Consider the following 19,667-nt stretch of genomic DNA (forward strand, 5'->3'; position numbering starts at 1 on the left):
GCAGCTCATCTCCTGAGAACACCTGTCTTTACGCTGAGCAAGGGTGGCATCCTCTGGCATCCCCCCAGCAGCCCCAGATGCATGCAACCAGGAGCAGCTACACACCCCTTGGTAGAGGATGGGCTTTCTGTGGCTGAAGGGGGCTCCCAGTACCCTGTCTGCACCTCTGGTCAATTGAACTCCAGGGTGAGTCAGCCTGTGTCTAGAGCCCTGTTCTGCCTGTGTGTTCTTGAACTAGCTTCTGATGGGCCTTGGGCCTCAGTCTCCTTGTCTGGGAAGTGGGCATGGGAATGGTGGCTGCCTCGCAGGCTCCTTACAAGATTCAAGTCAGTCAGTCCATCCATGGAAGGCTAAACTTTAACAAGCACTATGGGTTGTGAACACTACTTAACAAACACCGTTTTCAAGCTTCCCTGGGGCTGCATCACACCCTCCTTGGTGGGAAGGGACATGAGTGATGACAGGATCACAGGACATGAGAAGTCAGGTGTCACCCACTCACTAGCCAGGACAGTAGGCATGCATGTTAGTACGCTTTCATCGCGGTGACCGAAATGCCTGATATGAACAACTTAGAGGAAGGAAGAGTGGTTTGGGCTTGCAGTTACAGAGGTTCGGCCTACGGTTGGCTGGCTTCTTTGCTTGGGACCTGAGATGAGGAGGAACACCACGGTGGACGGGCATGGCCGAGGACGCTGCTCAGCTCAGAGTGGACAGGAAGCAGGTAGGGACGAGGCTGCCCCCCCAGTGACCTATTTCCTCCCACTAGGCTCCACCAACTCCAGTGTCCACCACCTCTCAAAGATGTCATCCAATTATTAATTCATCAATGGATTAACACACCGGTGAGGTCAGAGCCCTCAGGATCCAGTCATTCCCCACAGCCCCACCTCTGTACACTGCGGGAAGCAAGTCTTGGACACATGGGTCTCTGGAGACACTTTGTATTCAAACCCTAACCTCCTGTCCCCTCCCTTTTCCTTCTGTGAATTCTAATGACACTGTAGTTTCCCGAGCCAATGACTAGCTCTGTTTGTTCACAATGAGCAGAGTCAACCGCACCCTTGCGACTCTCCCGTGTGACCCGCGGCTCCCTTTCTGGACTTACTTGGTCTTCGTACCCAAATATTGGCACCTTGGCACATTGTTTATTTCATGAATACTTAGTGGGCAGCTTATGTGTGTCGGGCCCTAAGCCAGACAGGGTGATTGAGTGAGTTGGTTATTAACACTGTGAAGCCTCATAAGACTTGGGGAAGGTATTATTACCCCCAATTTACAGACCAGGAAACTGAGACACAGAGAGATTATGCAGCGTGAGCTGCAAGGCTAGGAAGGGCGGAGGTGGCATCTGAACTGGGGCCAACGCTCTCCACTGGTGCACTCCACTGGCTGGCTCTCTGCAATGAACAGGCATCCTAGAAACCTCATGGGCCAGAGGAGAGGCTCGCTGTGCATGGGATCAGAGAGGTAAACTGACACCCAAGAGAAGGAGAAAGAGATGAAACTAAGAGGGGGGGAGAGAATATTCCAGACAGAGCAAAGGGTATGAGCAGGAAGGCAGGGAAGCCAGAGACACGTGTTCCCATGAGGAAGCAGGGATGTTCAGGTGGCCAGATCAGGCTCCCAGGGAGAGCTGAAGAGCGGATGGAGGAGAGCTTGGGGAGGCACCGGGAGCAGAAGACTGTTCGGTCTGGCTCAGCTGTCAGGGAAACAGGAGGAGAGAAGGGTGGGGATGGAGCGTGGGCTCCTCCTTCCGTGTAAAGGTGCAGAGCTCAGCACATCCATGCGCTGGAGGTACAGAGCATCAGAGAAGGACACGGGTGGGAGGGGAGTAGGTCAAGGCAGCCAGAAATGGATGGAATCCAAAGTACAGGTGGAAGGATGTGCCCTGAACAGCAGAGTGGTCTTGTTCATTTTTAGGGAGAATTCACATCCTTCAAAGCAGTGTGTGTGTGTGTGTGTGTGTGTGTGTGTGTGTGTGTGTGTGTGCACGTGTGTGTGTGTGTGTGTGTGTTACTGGGGATTTAACTCATGGTCATTCTAACATTAAGCTACACCCCCAGCACTATTTTATGTTTTTATTTTCCAACAGAGTCTTGCTAAGTTGCTGAGGCTGGCCTTAAACTATGATCCTCTTGTCTTGGCTTCCCAATTCCTGGGATTATAGGTGTGTGCCATGCTGCCTGGTTTTCAAGATGTCTTGAATCCTGGGTCTGTCCTCATCCAGGAGTGCTGCCACCCCTCCTAGTGATGTATCACTAGATTTGATTAGCACTCTTTCTAATCATCACCTAGAGTTGGATAGAACTACCATGAAGGTCAGGGTGGAGAAGAACCAAACCTCAGTGCATTAGTCCATTTTCTGTCACTGTAACAAAATACCTAGGCCCAGGTAGTTTATAAAGGAAAGAAATTTATTTAGCTCACAGTCTTAGAAGTTCAAAGGCATGGTGCTTGTTATGGTTTGGCTCTGGGGAAGAAGAGCCAATTACTTATTACCTTATAAGCCAATCACTCGTCTATTACTTATGGTTGCTTTCCCACTACCAGGGTGGAAAGGGGACAGTACTAAATATCCTTATCATGGATGATGTCACATGGTGGGGAGAGAGAGAGAAAGAGAATCATGTGGCTAAATGAAATTCAGAGAGAGAGAAGGGATCGGTCTTGCTTTCTTTTCTTTTCTTCTTCTTTTTTTATTATAACAACCCTCTCTAGGGTTACAGGACTCGGGCTCTGTAAGAACTGCCTCCATCCGTTTTGAGGGTGATATCCCTGTGATCCTCACTATGTCTTAAAGATGCCAAAACCTCTCACATGACCACACTGGTCTCCCACACATAGATCCTCTGGGGCCAAGCCATAGGACCTCTGTGCATCCTGGTCTCTGCGGTGACATGACCCGGTCGTCAGACCTCATCGGGCTCCATTAAACCAGCTAAAACATCAGGATAAAAATACTCTCTGGCCTGCTGCTCAAAAAAGGCAAGAGGGGAAATGAAGCCTGTCATGACTGCACACCTCCTAAGCTCTGTTTCCAGTGACGTCCCCACAGCCTCCCAGTGAGACACGGGCCTCTGCTCTCTTTTAAGACAATGTTACCTGGAGGCAGCCTGTGGCTTTCGACTTGTGCCTATGTCTTCCCAGGTATCTCCATCCACAGCTGACCTCTCCTCTCTCATACGAATCTGAACCTCCTCTCCCCTTCCCCATCTGCCATGAGAGCGAGTCTCACCACCGCCCGTGAACTCTGACCTGCCAGTCTCCATCCAGAGGGCCCTGTGCAAACCCAAACTTCACAAGCACCAAAGGATCCCTTCGAAAGTTTTCCCTACTTGGCAGGCTCCCTCCAGAGCTGAGCTCTCAAAGTTCCATACGGCACTATAAGAGAGGTTAAGAGTAGATTGACAAATGAGAATTTAGGGCCAGAGTCCCTGCCATTGTCCATTTTTATCTTCCAGACATGGCCATGCCCACTCACCTACCTATTATGCATGGCTGCTTTTGCACTATTAGGGTGGAAAGGGGCAGTACCAAAGAGAGCTTAAGCCTAAAACAGGTACAATATGGCCCCTTTCAATGAAGTGGCTAGCCCCTGCTTTAGAGCCCTAGATTCATAACGTCCTTTTTGTCCAGGCTGTTAACGGGATTCGTACCTGGGAGTGTATGCTTCTGAACCTATAGGTTACTTCTGCATCACCTCACCCCATTTGCAGGGCAGGGCAGTGTCTTCCCAAGGAGAAAGAAGGCAGAGAAAGTTCTCTCTCCAGCCCAACAGGCTGTCAAAAAAGAGAACCGGCTTCCCTCCTTCCCTTAAAGAAACCACTGCCACTCCCCGTCAGTCTTATCAAAATAGAAATCAGGTCATCATGTTAAAATCCGCTTCAGATAAATGAGGAGAGAGCCCAGCAAACTAATGGAAGGAGATTAAGGTAGAGGGGTACTGAGAAGGAAGAAAACAGTTCAAATAATGGTATTATATATACACAAAATTATCACGTGTTGGCTGTTCTCACTGCCTGGGATATTCTCCTCTCCTGCCCATGGCTGGGTGCTCCCCATCAATCAGATACAAGTCAAATGCCACCACAGGGCCACACTACCAAGGGTCACTCTTTCTCATCAGGGTCATCTTTGAGCATCATTTACTCTCAGGAGTTTGTTACTTCTTGTCCTTGTGTTTCCTCTGGGATCTTTGTGTCTCCATGGTGGGGAAGAGGCATTGTCCTGTTCATGACAAACCTGAATTGAAGGGGACATTCCATGCAGCTAACAGTGGTATCAACTTTGTCCAATAAAAAACAATCTGAGTCACAGACCTAAGTCACCTTTTTTTAGTGTTTGCATTAAAGATGCAAAAAAGAAACAGGTAAAATCAATTTTAAGAATTGGTGCTCAACAGCTAAGGCCTAACCATGACTACGGGCCAAGTTACCAGAAAATGCGGGCCTAAAATAGTTTCACCCTTGTGCATGGGGTTATCCTGCCCTCCTTGACATTTACCTCGCCTCCCACTAAGGTGACCCCTGCGTACCTCAGTTTGCTCACCAGCCATGTACAGCTGGGCTGGAGAATCTCACCAAGCCCCAAATCTTACTAGGCTGACATCTAGAACAAAGAGGTTCTGTTCCCTTGGGGATGCTTGAAAAAAGAAAAATCCTACTTCCCGTGAAAGGCTGAGGTTGATCAGATGTTTCCCAGAGTTCAAAAGCACTGCTCAGATTTTCTGGCTTTATAAGCAGCCCTGAACCTTTCCCTGGGAGCAGGGAGGCTGGTTGACTGAGCCTTCAAGGCTTCCACAAAAGAGTGGGCATGGCACCCTGGGTGAGGGCCTCTCGGGGCCCAGCCACAGAAGTTAAGCTCCCAGTCTCTGGCTTCACTGAGCTGTGAGATTCTGGGTCAGCCTTAGACAGAAGGCAAGATCATGGGGCTTGGTTGGAATCCTGGACACTGGAAACCAGGACTCCCAGCTCAGCCACCCACCTAGTGACTAACTCCACACTTAGTTTATTGAACAGGTGCACAGCCTCTATGGGCTTTTCTGTAACCAACACCTCTGCTTGACTTCTACATCCCAGCAAGTAAAGAACCATGTTGTCACTCATGCCTTCCCTGCACACATAGCTCCTAAGCAGCAGGGCCCTTCTAGATAATGGTCTTGGGTCTATGATCCCATGGTGATACAAAGATGAAAGCCTTGTCTACGTGGACCCTGCATTCTGATTGGGACAGAGACTATCAACCAATAAGCCAAGAGGAAAAGTGTTCTGAAGAAAGTAAAGCAAAGGGATGGGAACCAATGAGGAGTTAGGAGAGGCCTCCTGAGATGGTGCTATTTAAGCATTGAATTTCACGGCATCGATATCTGGAGCAGAGACATTTAGGGCCATGGAAAAAGAGAGGGGAAGGCAGCTTCAGAGAAAAACATGAGCAGAAAGAAGAGAGACAGTCAAGAATTTCAGTGTATCTGGAGCCCATGGAGAGAGGCAGAAGGTGGTAGGAGCTCAGATGATGTCAAGCAAAGCCATGTAAGGCTACGCAAAGCACTCCTGTCTTCCTGTATCCTTAACCTCTGGGAAACTAACAGCCCTGTTATTTGGTTTCCTGAGTCTACATTCAAAGCCGTGGCTTTGACCATAAGCTGGATGAATGAACTCTCATTTATACAATGTGCAGTTGTATGGCGATGGAGCATAAATATGTATTGGCTCCAGCTGATGGCACCCTGGATACTGGAAAGTTGGGCATCAAAATTATGAAAACTCAATATATGATCTCATTACTGCTGCCAGGGATAGGCACCCACTATACACCCAGCTATCTCAAGACAGGTTCTTCAGGAGAAGATCAGGCCAGGTTGATATGCTAACCTCCATCGTCTATGGAACCCAAGACAACAGCCTCTGGGACCTGCAACACCAGATACAGTGCATTACTAATGGTTCTGCTTGGTTTTCTTATCAATAATGACCCTTTGTGCCTGCTTCTCCTGAGGTGTCTCCATTCATAGCTGACATGCACATGCCCCTCTCACATAAGTCTCAGTCCCTGACTCCTTTTTCCCCATTAGAAAAACTCATTAGGACCTACTAACTCTGACCGGCCAGTCTCTATCTGGTAGGCCCTGATGAGAACCCAAACTCCGCAAGCTTCCAAGGATGCCTTCCCCATTTGCCAGCCTCTCTCCAGAGCTCAGTTCTCAAAGATTGCAGCTCTTAAGATCAGTGTGGGAAGTTTCTAAAATAATATTAATATTAAACGCTCGGGTTCTGTGCCAGACCAATTAAGTCAGAGACTTTGGGGAGGAGGCCAGAAATGATTATTTTTGGATTTCACCACACAATCCCATTGTGCATCCAAGACTGAGGTTTGCTGTACTCCGGCAGTCCTCTTTAACTCCAACATGTGTGTATGAATCACCTGGATATCCAGTTAAAATGGACGTTTTGGCTCAGGAGGTTTGGGGTGGGGCCCAGCAGGATTCTGCATTTTCAATGGGCTTGCATGAGGCAGCTATTGCTGACCTGCTGCGGGCCCCAGTTTGAGTCGTGAGGACTGACAGACAGGTTGAAGGAGTGAGAGATGGACACAGGTTATACTTGTTTTTCTATGTCCATTGAAGTGTTTATTATGCTGCCTTTAAAGTTGAGAAGGGGCTTCCTAAATGAGTAAAAGCCTCTTAGATCGGGGGCAGAACTTTTAGGAACACCTTAGAAACTTTCACAGGATTAATTTTCTATACTGGGTACCTAGCACAGTACCCAATACTTACTAAGTGCTCAATACAGACTACTTGTGCTACTCAGAGTATCACTGCTTTTATCATTACTGCAGGACCCCTGACTCCGCTTTTCAAACCAAACAAGCATGTGTTTTTAATGTTCAAAACTCTGAATATTGAAATAGAGCCCCCAGCCACATCCGTTCCCAGAGGGTAAATGCCAAAAAGAAACCTCAAGCCCCATCGACTTCTGCCCCAGCCCCAACTCCAGGACCCTGCCTGGTCTAGGTCTAGGATCACCAGCGCATTGCCTTTGACCCTCTTGTTTATTTAATTCATTTTCCAGACACAGGGCTCTACGTATCCTGGTCATGATTATCCTAACAGTGGTGTTTGCTAGAGATGGTGACCTATTTTAAATGATCTGCTTGGCTTAACTCATGACACTCTTAAAGCAATAGTAGGCACCAAGAGTATCTTCACTGGCAGTTGAGGAAACTCAGATGTCCGAGACGTCAAAGCATGGTGACGGTGCCAATAACTGAACGTGGCCCACACTTTTCCAGCACTTCTCAAATCAAGCTTCCGAGTGATGTCACTAGGAGGTGGGCTGTCAGTGCACAGATGAGGCAGAGCCTGGCATTCCACAGGTCCTACAAATTCCCAAGAGATGGTGATCCCGCCATTAAAGTAGCAAATCTGGTCTTACCCTCTGATGCCTCCTTCTGTATCTGGGTACCTTCCTGGGTATTCCTCTAAGACCCCAGCCGCTTGACTACAATTAGTGTTTGGTTCATCTGATGAGTGGCAAAATCACAGTGAATTTCCACTTCGAACGTTTACCCAAAATTCAGTTTGAACTTCGGCTCCAATCCCAATATTTTGTGGCAAAGGAAAGCTGCTGTTTGGGAAAGCATCTTGTCTGTTAGAAGCTATGAAATGTGTAACTTGTTGCAAAATTGCTTTCACAAGTTGGTTTTACCACCCAAGGGGCTGGGCCAGGCAAATCAAACCCAGTCCTAAGACCGAAGTGGAGGGTTCCAAGATGAGAGAGACAGGGTTCTTGAAACACAGAAGCAGATCATGGAACCATGAGCTTTCCCTCTCAGCTCACTAGAAGAGAGGAGGTAAGTGGGAATCAGACAAAATGATAAAACTGCCAGCCCAGTAAAGGGCACTTAAGAGCTAATCAAGACTGTCCACTTAAGCAGCCTGGATTCAGGGGTTGGAAACTGGCTCACTTGTGAATGAGGCAGAGAGCTGAGGATAAACAACCCGGCTGGCTATTTTTGATGCTGGAGAATACCTGAAGTTCCAGAGAGACAGAAGGGGCTCTGGAGGAGACTGACTTCAATGACACATCTTCGGGAAGACCAAAAATACCTCAACCCAAGGCTGGCGACAATCCCGAGGTGAGATTAAACCACAATTATGATTAATAAGGATGGGTTGGAATGGCACCTGCCTCCAATTCCCAGAGCCCACTGATTCTCGAAGTTTGTTCACGTTAAGGGAAGCTTCCAACATCACCTCCGTGGCTTCCATCAGTTAAATGATGATCTTTGTGGGTGGGGCCCAGCTATCTTGACTCTGTGTGTGTGTGTGTATGTGTGTGTGTGTGTGTGTGTGTGTGTGTGTGTGTGTGTGTGTGTGTGGTACTGGGGATGGAACCAGGGGCATTCTACCTCCAAGCTACACCCCCAGCCCTATTTTTTATTTCTTATTTTGAAACGGGGTCTCACTGAGTTGCAATGAGGCTCACCAAGTAGCTGAAGCTGTCCACGAACCACGATCCTCCTGTCTCAGCCTCCTGAATGCTGGGATTAAAAGCTGCCCGGTTGATTCTGATGTGCGGCCCTGTCAAAGAATCCCCAGGATCCAGCATCGCCATTCACAGTATGAAGGGATCCATCGGGACCAGTCAGTCTTCACCCTGGCTGCATTTTGGAATCACTTTGAAGATTTTTTTTAAAAAAAAATCAGTGGTGTCAGATGCCTTCCTAGGGATGCTTGCTGCCAGCTTGGACAACTGCATTTTTTTTTTTTTTTAGCTTCTCTAAGATTTCAAGTGTTCAGCCAGGTAGGCGATCTCTGCACATACTTTTGCTAAGATTCCCTTTATTGCTTCCATTTAAAGATCTATGATATTAAGCTGAATATACAAAGGAAAATCCATCATCTCTGCCTTTAAAACAGGGATTTCTAACTTTGGGGGGGGTGGGGTCTACAAATCCCCTCAAAGCTGACACACTATTGGATAAATATGTCAATGTATATGGATAGGTATATTTTCAAGGGAGATTGTCCTCTTCCTCTAGCAGATGTTGGAAAGATTTAAGACTACCATCTAGGACTTATATTTGGAATATTAATATACCTTCAGATATAGCATTTGGAAAATTTTAACCCATTCTATCAGTAACTTTTAATTCCATTTACATTGTCTTTGGATGTACAATATTTTTCTATTTTTTATGAAGTTTGTTTGTTTGTTCTTTTGTTGCCTGTGCCTGTGGAATCATATCCAATAAATCACTGCCAATTTCAGTGTTGTGAAGTTTTATGACCCAGGTTCTCTTCTAAAAGTTTGTAGTCTTAAGATTTATATTTAGGTCTTTTATCTATTTTGAGTTAATATTTGTATATACGGTGTTAGGTAAGGGCCCAATTTTATTCTTTTTCATGTAGTTACTATATTTCAACACTATTTAGTGAAAAGATAATTATTTCCTTCACCAAATGTTCTTGGAAACCTTGTCAAAAATAACTTGACCTTATATGGAAGAAAACAAACAAACAAACAAACATGTCAAAGTTAATCAGGAAACCAAGCATGGGAAGGAGGGAGGGGGAGGGAAGGGTTAGGGACTGGGTAGGGGCTGACTGGGTGATGTGTACGTGTATATCTCCACAGGTTTTTTTTATCCCATTAAGATGTAAGACTACAATGCACCAATAAAAATTTATTTAAGGGCCGGGCGTGGTGGCGCACGCTTGTAATCCCCGCGCTTGGGAGGCAGAGACAGGAGGATCGCGCAGGTTCGAAGCCAGCCGCACGTGCTGGCTTAGGAGACCCTGTTTCCAAATAAAAATGTAAAAATAGGTCTGGGAGTGTAGCCCGGAGATAGAAGGGCTTCCAGGAACCCCAGTACCACCAAAAAAAAAAAAAAATTATTAAAAAAAAAAAAGAAATGTCAACAACAACAACAACAACAACAAAAATGACTACCATCTCAGGGGCAAATCTGACTTACTAAATTCAAGACAATTAAAGAATGAATAAAAAATGGATTTGATCTCAACAGCCCTTCTGCTGTAGTTTTCGGGTTTGCACACACCTATTGCAACCGAGTGGTTGTATATCCCCATATGGCAGGTATAGCTCAGATCCTTTGGGAAATTGTAGGGTGATGGATGTGAAGATTCTAGACTCCAGCAGCAAAGGAGCTGTGTCTGGGACTGGGATCTATGCTGGGTGGTCTAGTGATGCTCACGATAAGATATGGCTCTTCAAGATGGAATGCTTGGAAACTGTCAGCTCAGAGATTTTGCATTTATGCTCCCATCTGATAAAGATGTTAGGGTTTTCCAATCCTGACTATTGTTAATTGCTTGGCTTAGTTTGAACCCTGGTTTTCTCTCTTAATACCAAGGCTGACCTGTGGAACGTGACTTAACAGTTCTCTTTTTCAAAGATAATGGGGATGATATTTCTTTTTTAGGAGGGTAGGTACCGGAAACAAAACCTAGGGGCCTTCTAACTCTGAACTACACCTCCAGTTCCTGTTATTTTGTTTTGTTTTGTTTGGCAGTACTGGGGATGGAACTCAAGGGCATTCTACCTCCGCACTACACCCTCAGCCCTATTTTTTATTCTTTATTTTGAAACAGGGTCTCACTGAGTTGCAAAGGACCTCACTAAGTAGCTGAGGCTGTTTGTGGACCGCGATCCTCCTGTCTCAGCCTCCCAAATACTGGAATTACCAGCGTGTGCCACCATGCCCAGCTCAGTTCTTTTTATTTTTTTATTTTAAAGCAGGGTCTCACTAAATTTCTGAGGCTGGCCTCAAATCCGCAATTCTCCTGTCTTGGCCTCCCAAGTACTGGGATTATAGGCATGTGCCACCACACCCAGCTGATACAAAGTTTTATAAGATTGTTGTGAGGAATAAAATAAAAAATACATATAAAACATCGTTGGTGGGATTGCAAATTAGCGCAACCACTTTGGAAAACAGTATGGAGGATTCTCGGAAGAATGGGAACAAATGTACCATTTGATCCAGCAATACCACTTCTGGGTATCTACCCAAAAGAAAGGAAACCAAACTACCAAACTAATGCATGTGTATCTATGTTCATAGCTGCACAATTCACCATAGCCAAACTGTGGAACCAGCCAAGATGTCCATCAGCAGATGAGTGGATTACAAAACTGTGGGATATGTACACAATGGAATTTTACTCAGCCATCAAAAAAATACAGTTGGGGTATTTTCAGGGAAATGGATGGATTTTGAGGACATTATGCTAAGCAATATTAGTTAGTCACAAAAAGTACGGAATCGGATGCTTTCCCTAATATGTGAAAGCTAGGGTGAAAGGGGTCATAGGAGAAACTCCAGGTGAAAAAGGAGATCCCATAGAGGAGCAAATAAGGCAACCTAACTGTGGGGATGGGAGGGGGGAAGAAGGAAACTCTTTAAAGCACGTGATATACTTATTCATATCAAACTCAACCACTAAACCAAGCAAGGGAGGGAGGGATGGGGAGGGAGTGAGGTGAGGATTTGGTGGGGGCTGGCTGGGTGATGTGTACATCTAAGTCTAAACAAGTCTTTTTACCCCCATTACGATGTATAAATACAATGCACCAATTAAAAAATATATAAAAAATAAAGATACATTTCAAGAAAAATACATATAAAATACTCAGCAAGAAAACCAGCACAAAACAAAAGCCCGATACAAATTTAGCTTACGTTACTGTTATTACTGATGCTTTTCTTATCGTTGACACCTTAGTTGCTAAAATTTCCTTGAGCTTCATTTACTGATTTATAAGACAAGAAAAACCAGTCCTACCCAGTTTCTTCCCCAATGTTATAGAGATGGTTAAGGGAAAAGGCAGAAGGAACAGTCAGCCCCCCATATCCACAGGTTCCCCCATTTAATGCAGGATTCAATCAACCATAGGACTCTATCCACAGAATTCAACCAACCATGAATCAAAAATGTTCAAAAAATTGCATTTGTATTGAGCATGTGTAAACATTTTTATTGTCATTATTCTCTCAGCAATATGATGTAACAGCTATCTGCATAGTATTTGCATCGCCTCAGGCAGGGTAAGTAATCTAGAGATGATCTGAAGTATCCGGCAGAATGTACACATAAGTTATATGTCAATACTATGCCATTTTGTATGAGGGACTTGAACATCTTCAAAGACTAGGATCCTATCATTGCAGGGGTTACTGAAACCAAATCCCGACGGATAATGAAGTACACTCGGTGTCATTATTATATAACCCATTGAAGGAATCTAGAGATCGTGGGACAGGGTCATCCTTGAACACGGATGACATTGATACCCTTAGGAAGTACTCTTTGAGATTCTACGGTCGAGAAAACCAGACATCTAGGTGCAGATGTTACATAGCCAACATACTGGACGGCACAAACCTCCCACCGCACAGAAAAATAGACTTCATTGTGTCGCTCTAAGTTCTTTCTTTACATAGGAGAATTATACCAACCACTCACTAAGTCACAGCGGCCCCAAAACACTAGTCCTTGTCCAGCCCAGTCACTGTTAAATTCTTTCCTTCCAAACCTTTCCTGGGAAGACTGTCTCCAAACTCTTTCACCAGTCTGCATGTCCACTGGGACGTCCTTCCCTGCACAGTGCTCCAGGACCAGCTTGACCAGAGCAGAGACCTCAGCCAAACCTCTCACCAGTCTCGGCGAAGATTCAAGACAATCGATCAGCTGGCACTTACCTGGGGTCTGCTTGGCCGTACGCACAGGGGTGTAGTGGTTTTTGGAGGATGATCTGACTGGCGTGTTCTCTTTGGGAGAGGTATCGATCGCCGAGATAGTTTCTCTTTCACAGTGTGCTATGGGGATCGGTCCCTGTTGTCTTAAGATGTCAGCCAGCGCCCTAAACGAGGAGGACAGATCACACAGTGAGCAGCTGTGCAGGACCGCAAGGGTGACCAGCTTACCTGCAAGGACCCTTTGAACACAGACCTGTGGGAGGAGACAGGACCCCGCATTCGGTTCTTAATAATCACAGCTTCATCTTGTGCTGGTCTCAGTGGGGACACAGGATAGAGTTGCTCTGCCCAGAGGTTCCCACACTCGAGGCTGTGATTATAGTCCTTTCTCTTTGGCAAAAACTGAGCCTTTTCAAAACACTGCTTCTTCCAATACCCACCTATGCCAGACACAGATATCTACAGCGGCTGGCCCATGAAATACTATTACAGGGAAGGGCTGACACCACTGGCCTCAAATTGAGCAGCGGGTTGCTAATTACCAGGGGGTCGAACGCCCCATCCAAAACACACACACACTGAGTAAGTGTGAGCTAAATGTTGGTGACCCAAATAAGCGCCACACGCAGCTCCTGCTGCCAGAGAAAGGTGTGATCTACCTGCACAGGCAGAAGACGCAGACAAAACGACAGGGATCAGAACCCTTGGATGGGGCAGACTGGGAAGGCAAATGGAGCTGAGAGAAGAGGGAACGATTGCAGACACAGAGAAAGAAGAGACTCGGCCCTAGCAGGGGAGAGAGACAGCCGTCTTCTTTTTTTTGGTGGTACTGGGGGATAAAACCAAGGGGCATTCTACCTCCAAGCTACACCCCCTGTCCTATATTTTATTCTTTATTTTGACACAAGGTCTCGCTGAGTTGCAAAGGCCCTCACTAAGTAGCTGAGGCTGGCCGCGAACCCGCAACCCTCCTGTCTCAGCCTCCCAAATGCTGGGATTACAATTGTGTGCCACCACACCTGGCTTAGTATTTTTATTTTTGAAACAGGGTCTCACTGAGTTAGGAAGGGTCTCCCTAAGTAGCTGAGGCTGTCCATGAACCACAATCCTCCCGTCTCGGCCTTCCCAGTTCTGGGATTACAAGCGTGCGCCACCACGCCTGGCCGAGAGGGTCATCCTTCAGCAAGAGACTCGAAGGCAGCTTTTATTTAGCTGATGCCTGGATTCAACAACCAAACATGGATTATCATGTACCCATCAGAGCAGAGAGAGGTCCCATTCCTGCTCTCTATGGGCTCACAGTTCAGGAGGAGTCGCTCACCTACCTGGATTCAAACGGGACTCTCTTGTGAACTATCCACTGGCCATTGAGAAACAGATTCCCACAGGGATGCTCTGAGGAACCTGAGCTGAGTGTGGGCGACCCACAGAAGGCCACACCTGGATCCTGTAATTTAAGGGCCAGGTCCCCTACTCGTGACACACCTGTTTTTGCACTAGTGAGACAAGGAACTTGTCTATTCATTTGGGGTGCCCCTGAAGGGTGGGGAGGGTGAGAAACATCCCTCCAGGTATCTCTCAGCCAGCTCTGCCCACTTGGGATCATGCCAGCCCACCCCCAAGGCTTCCTTTGCTTCAGAATCTGGCTCCAGCACTCTGCCCCCACCTCCAGGGATAGTGAGAACCAAGGTGAGTTAAAAAAAAAAAAAAAAAAAAAAAACGTGCCTGACAGTGAATTGTTTCCTTCCATTATTCTGCCCGTGACACTCTGAACCTGCCTCGGAGAGCATCGAGCCGGCAATCTTATCATTTACTGGCATTTATACAGCAATTTCAGATTTTCCAAATGCTTCCCATTGCGGGCTTGCTTCGCTCTCGACCTGTCAAGGAAGGCGCAGACACATGCCGCTGCCTCCGCTCACTTCTGTGGACCTTGGAGTCATGGCGACTGCAGAGCCTCAGGCCCCCGGGGTCCGGGCCAGAGAGCTGACATTCGGGGGCTAGCTGGGAAAAAAAGACATTGCTCTAGGAAGTCAGGAGATCGGGGTTCGAATCCCAGCTCTGCCACTGCTTAGCCAGGGCCATTTGGGCTCAGAGGCTAACCTGTGAAACTGAAATCTAGTCACTGTTTCCCCATTGGCAAAACAAGGGGTTTATACTAACTTGACCTCTAGAGATCCCTTCCGATTCTAAAATTTGACAACTGCATATCACTTTTTTAAATTTATATTTATTTATTTAATTAATTTTTGCTACTGGGAGTTGAACCCAGGGGCATTCTACCTCTGAGCCATACCCCCAGACCTATTTTATTTCATCTTATTTTTATTTTGAGGCAGGATGTCACTAAGTTTTGGGGGCCTTGCTAAGCTGCTGATGTTGGCTGCAAATCTGCGATCCTCCTATCTCAGCCTCCCAAGTACTGGGATTACAGGTGTGTGCCACCATGCCCAGCTGCATCTCTTTTAACCACACATCTATGCAAGAAACCGTGACTCCTTCACCTTTCTAAGTATCCAAGACACTTTCGTACCATCTTTCTATGATAAAAAAAAATAAAGAATGATAAGTTACGATGATTATAAGTTAGCCAGGCATGGTGTCACACATCTGTAATGCCCATATATGAGAGGTCGAGACAGGAGGATTGCAGGTTTAAGGCCAGCCTCAGCAACTTAGCAAGATCATTTTTCAAAAATAAATAAATAAAATGGCTGGGGGGTGTAGCTCAGAGGTAGAACATCCTTAGGTTTAAACCCAAGTACCCAAAAAATATGTATATATATAAATATAATATATATGTATATATAAATAAAAAGCATATATACAAATATATGTATATATAAATATATGTAATTTATATAGATAAGATATACATAAATGTATATACAATTATGATAGACCCTTAGGCCAATTAAATAAAAGTATAAAAGTAAGCTCATATATCTATAGTCAATTCATTTTTGGTAAGTGTGCTAAGATCATTCAATGGGGAAAGAACAGTTTTGTAATTTTTTTGGGGGGGGAGTGGATTTTGATTCTTAAAAAAAAAAAAAAAGGTCCTAGAGAACTATATTTCCACATGCCAAAGAACAAAGTGTGAGCATTAGTTCACTATACACACAGATTAACTCTAAATGAATCATGCGCCCAATTTAACTCCTAAAATTATAAACACCTAGAAGAAAATGCACCTAGGAGTAAATCTTTGTGACTTCTCAACTTGGCACCAAAAGTGCAGGCAACAAAAGAAAAAAACTAGATAAATTCAAAGCACCTATGCATCCAAGGATATCATTGGGAAAGTAAAAGACGATCCACTGAATGGGAGAAATATTTGCATAACATTGATGAGAGACTTATATCCAGAGTCTAGAAGGAAATCTTACAACTCAATGATATAAAAAAAGCTCAATTTTAAAAGGGGGAAAGGATTTCAATGGGCATTCCTCCAAAGAAGGTATCCATGAAAAGCAGTTCTGCGTCACTAATAATTATGGAAACGCAAATAAAATCACACCGCCAGACCCACCCATTCATATACACTAGGAGAGCTATAAGCCAAAAGCCGGATAACATTAAATATTGACAAGGGTCTAGAGAAACAGGAGTCTTCACGTTTTGCTGGTAGGAATGAATGTACGTCTTTGTTTGCCTGCTTGTTTTGCGGGACTGAGGATTGAACCTAGGACCTGGCACGTGGTAGACCAGTTGTCTAACATCAAGCTATTTTTGCTTTGCAGGACTGAGGACTGAACCCAGGACCTGGAACATGGTAGACCAGTGCTCTAGCACTGAGCTTTTTCACCAGCCTAGGGAATGCAAAATAGCATAGCCCTTTGGTGAAGTGTCTAGCAGTCTCTCAAAATGGCCCAGTAATTCTACCCCAGGATATTGAAATGAAAACATAGGTCTACATAAAACTTATGTACAAAGGTTCATGGCAGAATTATTAATAGTATCCAAAGGGTGGGAAGAAGCCAGATGTTCAACTGATAAAATAATAAGATAATTACTACAACATGGGCAAATCTTAAAAACACCATACTAATTGAAAGAAGCCAGGCACCCAAGATTGCGTGTATAGACACCCAGTTAAGTAAATCCAAAGAGATGGAGAGGAAATTTGTGGTTATCCTGGGATTGAGGGAGGGGAAAATGAAGAATGACTGGCAGTGGATATAAGGTTTCTTTCAGGGAGTATGAAAATGTTAAATAAAACAAGATAAAAATTAGAGTTGCATGACTTTGTGGGATATACAACTTAAAATTTAAAGATGATTCTTATGATAAGCAAATCATAGCTCAGTAAAGCTATTAGCAAAAAAAAAAAAGTTGTATTCTTTTTCTTGTCTCCCAAGTTATTTGTGTGTGCATGTGTGTGTGTGGTACCGGGAATGGAATCTAGGGGCCTTTTATCTTTGGGCTACACTCGCAGACCTATTTTATATTTTATTTGGAAACAGGGTCTCACTAGGTTGTTGAGAGCCTCACTAAGTAGCTGAGGCTGGCTTCGAACCTGCGCAATCCTCCTGTCTCAGCCTCCCAAGTGCCGGGATTACAAGTGTGCGCCACCACGCCCGGTTTGTCTCCCAAGTTCTTATAAGGACTCCTACCTTATAAGGGGGATGGAATCGTGGTTAAGCCCACTGCCCTTGGTCAGCCAAAACTGAATCCCCCTCAGTGGTTCTCAATTGGGATGATTTTGCATCCTCTCCAGGAACATTTGTCCATGTCTGGGAGATATTTGGGGTGCTGCTTATGAGCGAGGAGGGAGGTGTCCCTGACATCTGATGGAAGCTGCTTGGTGTCCTTCGATTCACAGGACAGTCCTCATGACAGAGAATCTTCCAGTCCAAAATGTCAATAGCGGGGAAGTTGAAAACCCTGGCCAACATCTACTTTGTACTTTGTGAAGTGGGTGTCAGATTCTCTGTGCATGCAGTTTCCCCAATGTCTATGGAGCAGCCCCTGAAAACAATGGGCACCTCTGGACTCTGGGGACACAGAGGGTCTGTGTAGAAGAAGAGAAAGAAAGAGTGTCCTGCCTGTTAGGGTCACCACTGTCCCTTGCATCTTGAGAGGTGCCCAGCCACAACACAGAAAAAAAGAATGTGGTCCCTTACTCCAGCCTGCTTTTTTCTACAGAGACAGTTTAAATGGCAATTTGATAGTAGATTGGCTCCATGGCTCACCGGTCAAAGAGGAGCCTGCAGAAAAGAGATTTTTCACCCCAAATTTCTCTCTCCTGAGAAGGAGAGACTCTGGGAACCCATGTGTTGAGAGAGCAGCCCTGCAGGACTCAGGCAACACCCAGGACTCTACCCAGTGACCACCTCCCTAAGAACAGCAGGCTGGATAGACAACACGTTATCTCTGGGTTATAGCTAGGCTCTTTCCTCCTGTCTCTAAGCCATGCAACGAAAGAAAATAACTTGAGAGAAGGCTGTGGATGCCCAGCAGGCTGGCCTGAGCCAGGCGGCAGAGCCAAGCAGAGGGATGCACTGGAAAATATGTTTCTCAAGGCTGACAGGCTCTCTGGGGCCAGGGACCCTGCTGTGTCTTTTTCCAATGAAGGCATGATGTCTAGAGAAATGCTTCCCTTCCCCCACCTACTTCTGAACGATTCTCCAAGATCTGACCCTTCCCAGTGCCCTCTGGCCACTAGGAAGGCAGTTTGCATTCCCAAGTCCAGTGGTCCCTCCGCCAGCTCCCCATCGCTGGCCCCTCAGCTCCATGACCTCCCTTCTTGCTCCGGTTCCTGCTGTCTTCCATCCCTGGCTCTCCAGGGTGCTTGATGAATATTACTCTAATTCTGCAATACGTGATCCCAGTCTCACCTAATTAATTTGGATATGCCAGAGGAAATGGGTTAAGGCCTGAGCTACTTACTTTCTAACCACAGGAACGGCGAAGGGGATTTTGTAAAAGTGTGGGCAGTGGTTCTCGGGATCTGAAAGAGCGGTTGACAAAGACAGACAGAAAGAAAGACAGAAGGAAAACAGGTGGGGAGAGAATGAGAGAAATTAGAAATGGAGGCAAACAAGAGAAAGAGGGAGGGAGAGAGAGAGAGATTCCCAGCTAGAAAAGGAACCAAGAGAAAGACCTACAGACCAGGAGCCTGACAGGGAAGGTGGAGACAGAGTCAGAAAGACAGAGACAAACAGAAAGAGCGAGAGAAAAAGAAAAGCAGGAAGTCAGAGGGAAATTTAAAGTTCCAAAGCAATTCAGAAGACAAGCAGAGACATCCAGAGATAGGAGACAACGGGACCAGAGAGAGAGATTGGGAAAGAGAGGAACTAAGACACACACACACACACACACACACACACACACACACACACACACACACACACACACACACACACACAGATGGGCTTGTGAGAACGGGAGCCCCCGGCTTCCAAGCAAGTGCCTGGCAGGATGAGAGCCGCCCACGGCCCCCAGGAACCATACTGCCCTCTCATGACCACTAAGGATGCAAGGATGCACCTAATTCAGGAATCTGAAGCCAGGTGTGGGGCGCAAGCTTGTAATCCCAGTACTTGAGTGGCTGAGACAGGAGGATCGCGGGTTCAGAACGACCATGCTCAGCCACTTAGCGAGGCTCTCAGCTATTTAGTGAGACCCTGTTTCAAAATTTAAAAAATAAATAAATAAACGGGCGTGGTGGCGCATGCTTGTAATCCCCGCGCTTGGGAGGCTGAGAAAGGAGGATCGCGTAGGTTCAAAGCCAGCCTCAGCTACATAGCGAGGCTCTCAGCAACTTGGCGAGACACTGTTTTCATATAAAATATAAAATAGGTCTGGAAGTGTAGCCCGGAGGTAGAAAGCCTCTGGGTTCCATCCTCAGTACCACCAAAAAAAAAAAAAAAAAAGAGCCAGGCATGGTACACGCTTGTCATCCCAGCATTTGGGAGGCTGAGACAGGAGGATCACAGTTC

At 45.9% G+C, this 19,667-nt stretch overlaps 1 protein-coding gene across 3 annotated transcripts in view; it reads right to left on the reverse strand.

The window, feature by feature from the left end:
* SHISA6 (shisa family member 6) overlaps positions 1-19,667 on the reverse strand; it is a gene marked incomplete at both ends in the record, with an annotated part of 333,812 nt that overhangs the window by 293,131 nt on the left and 21,014 nt on the right. For all 3 annotated transcript variants that reach the window (XM_080712669.1, XM_080712668.1, XM_080712667.1), the window contains one exon: positions 12,727-12,887. In XM_080712669.1, the coding sequence (XP_080568795.1) occupies positions 12,727-12,887 (161 nt within the window). The remainder of the gene's footprint in view (positions 1-12,726; positions 12,888-19,667) is intronic.

The sequence above is a fragment of the Muscardinus avellanarius genome, assembly GCF_963383645.1.
Source record: "Muscardinus avellanarius genome assembly, chromosome: 16".
Classification (NCBI taxonomy): domain Eukaryota; kingdom Metazoa; phylum Chordata; class Mammalia; order Rodentia; family Gliridae; genus Muscardinus; species Muscardinus avellanarius.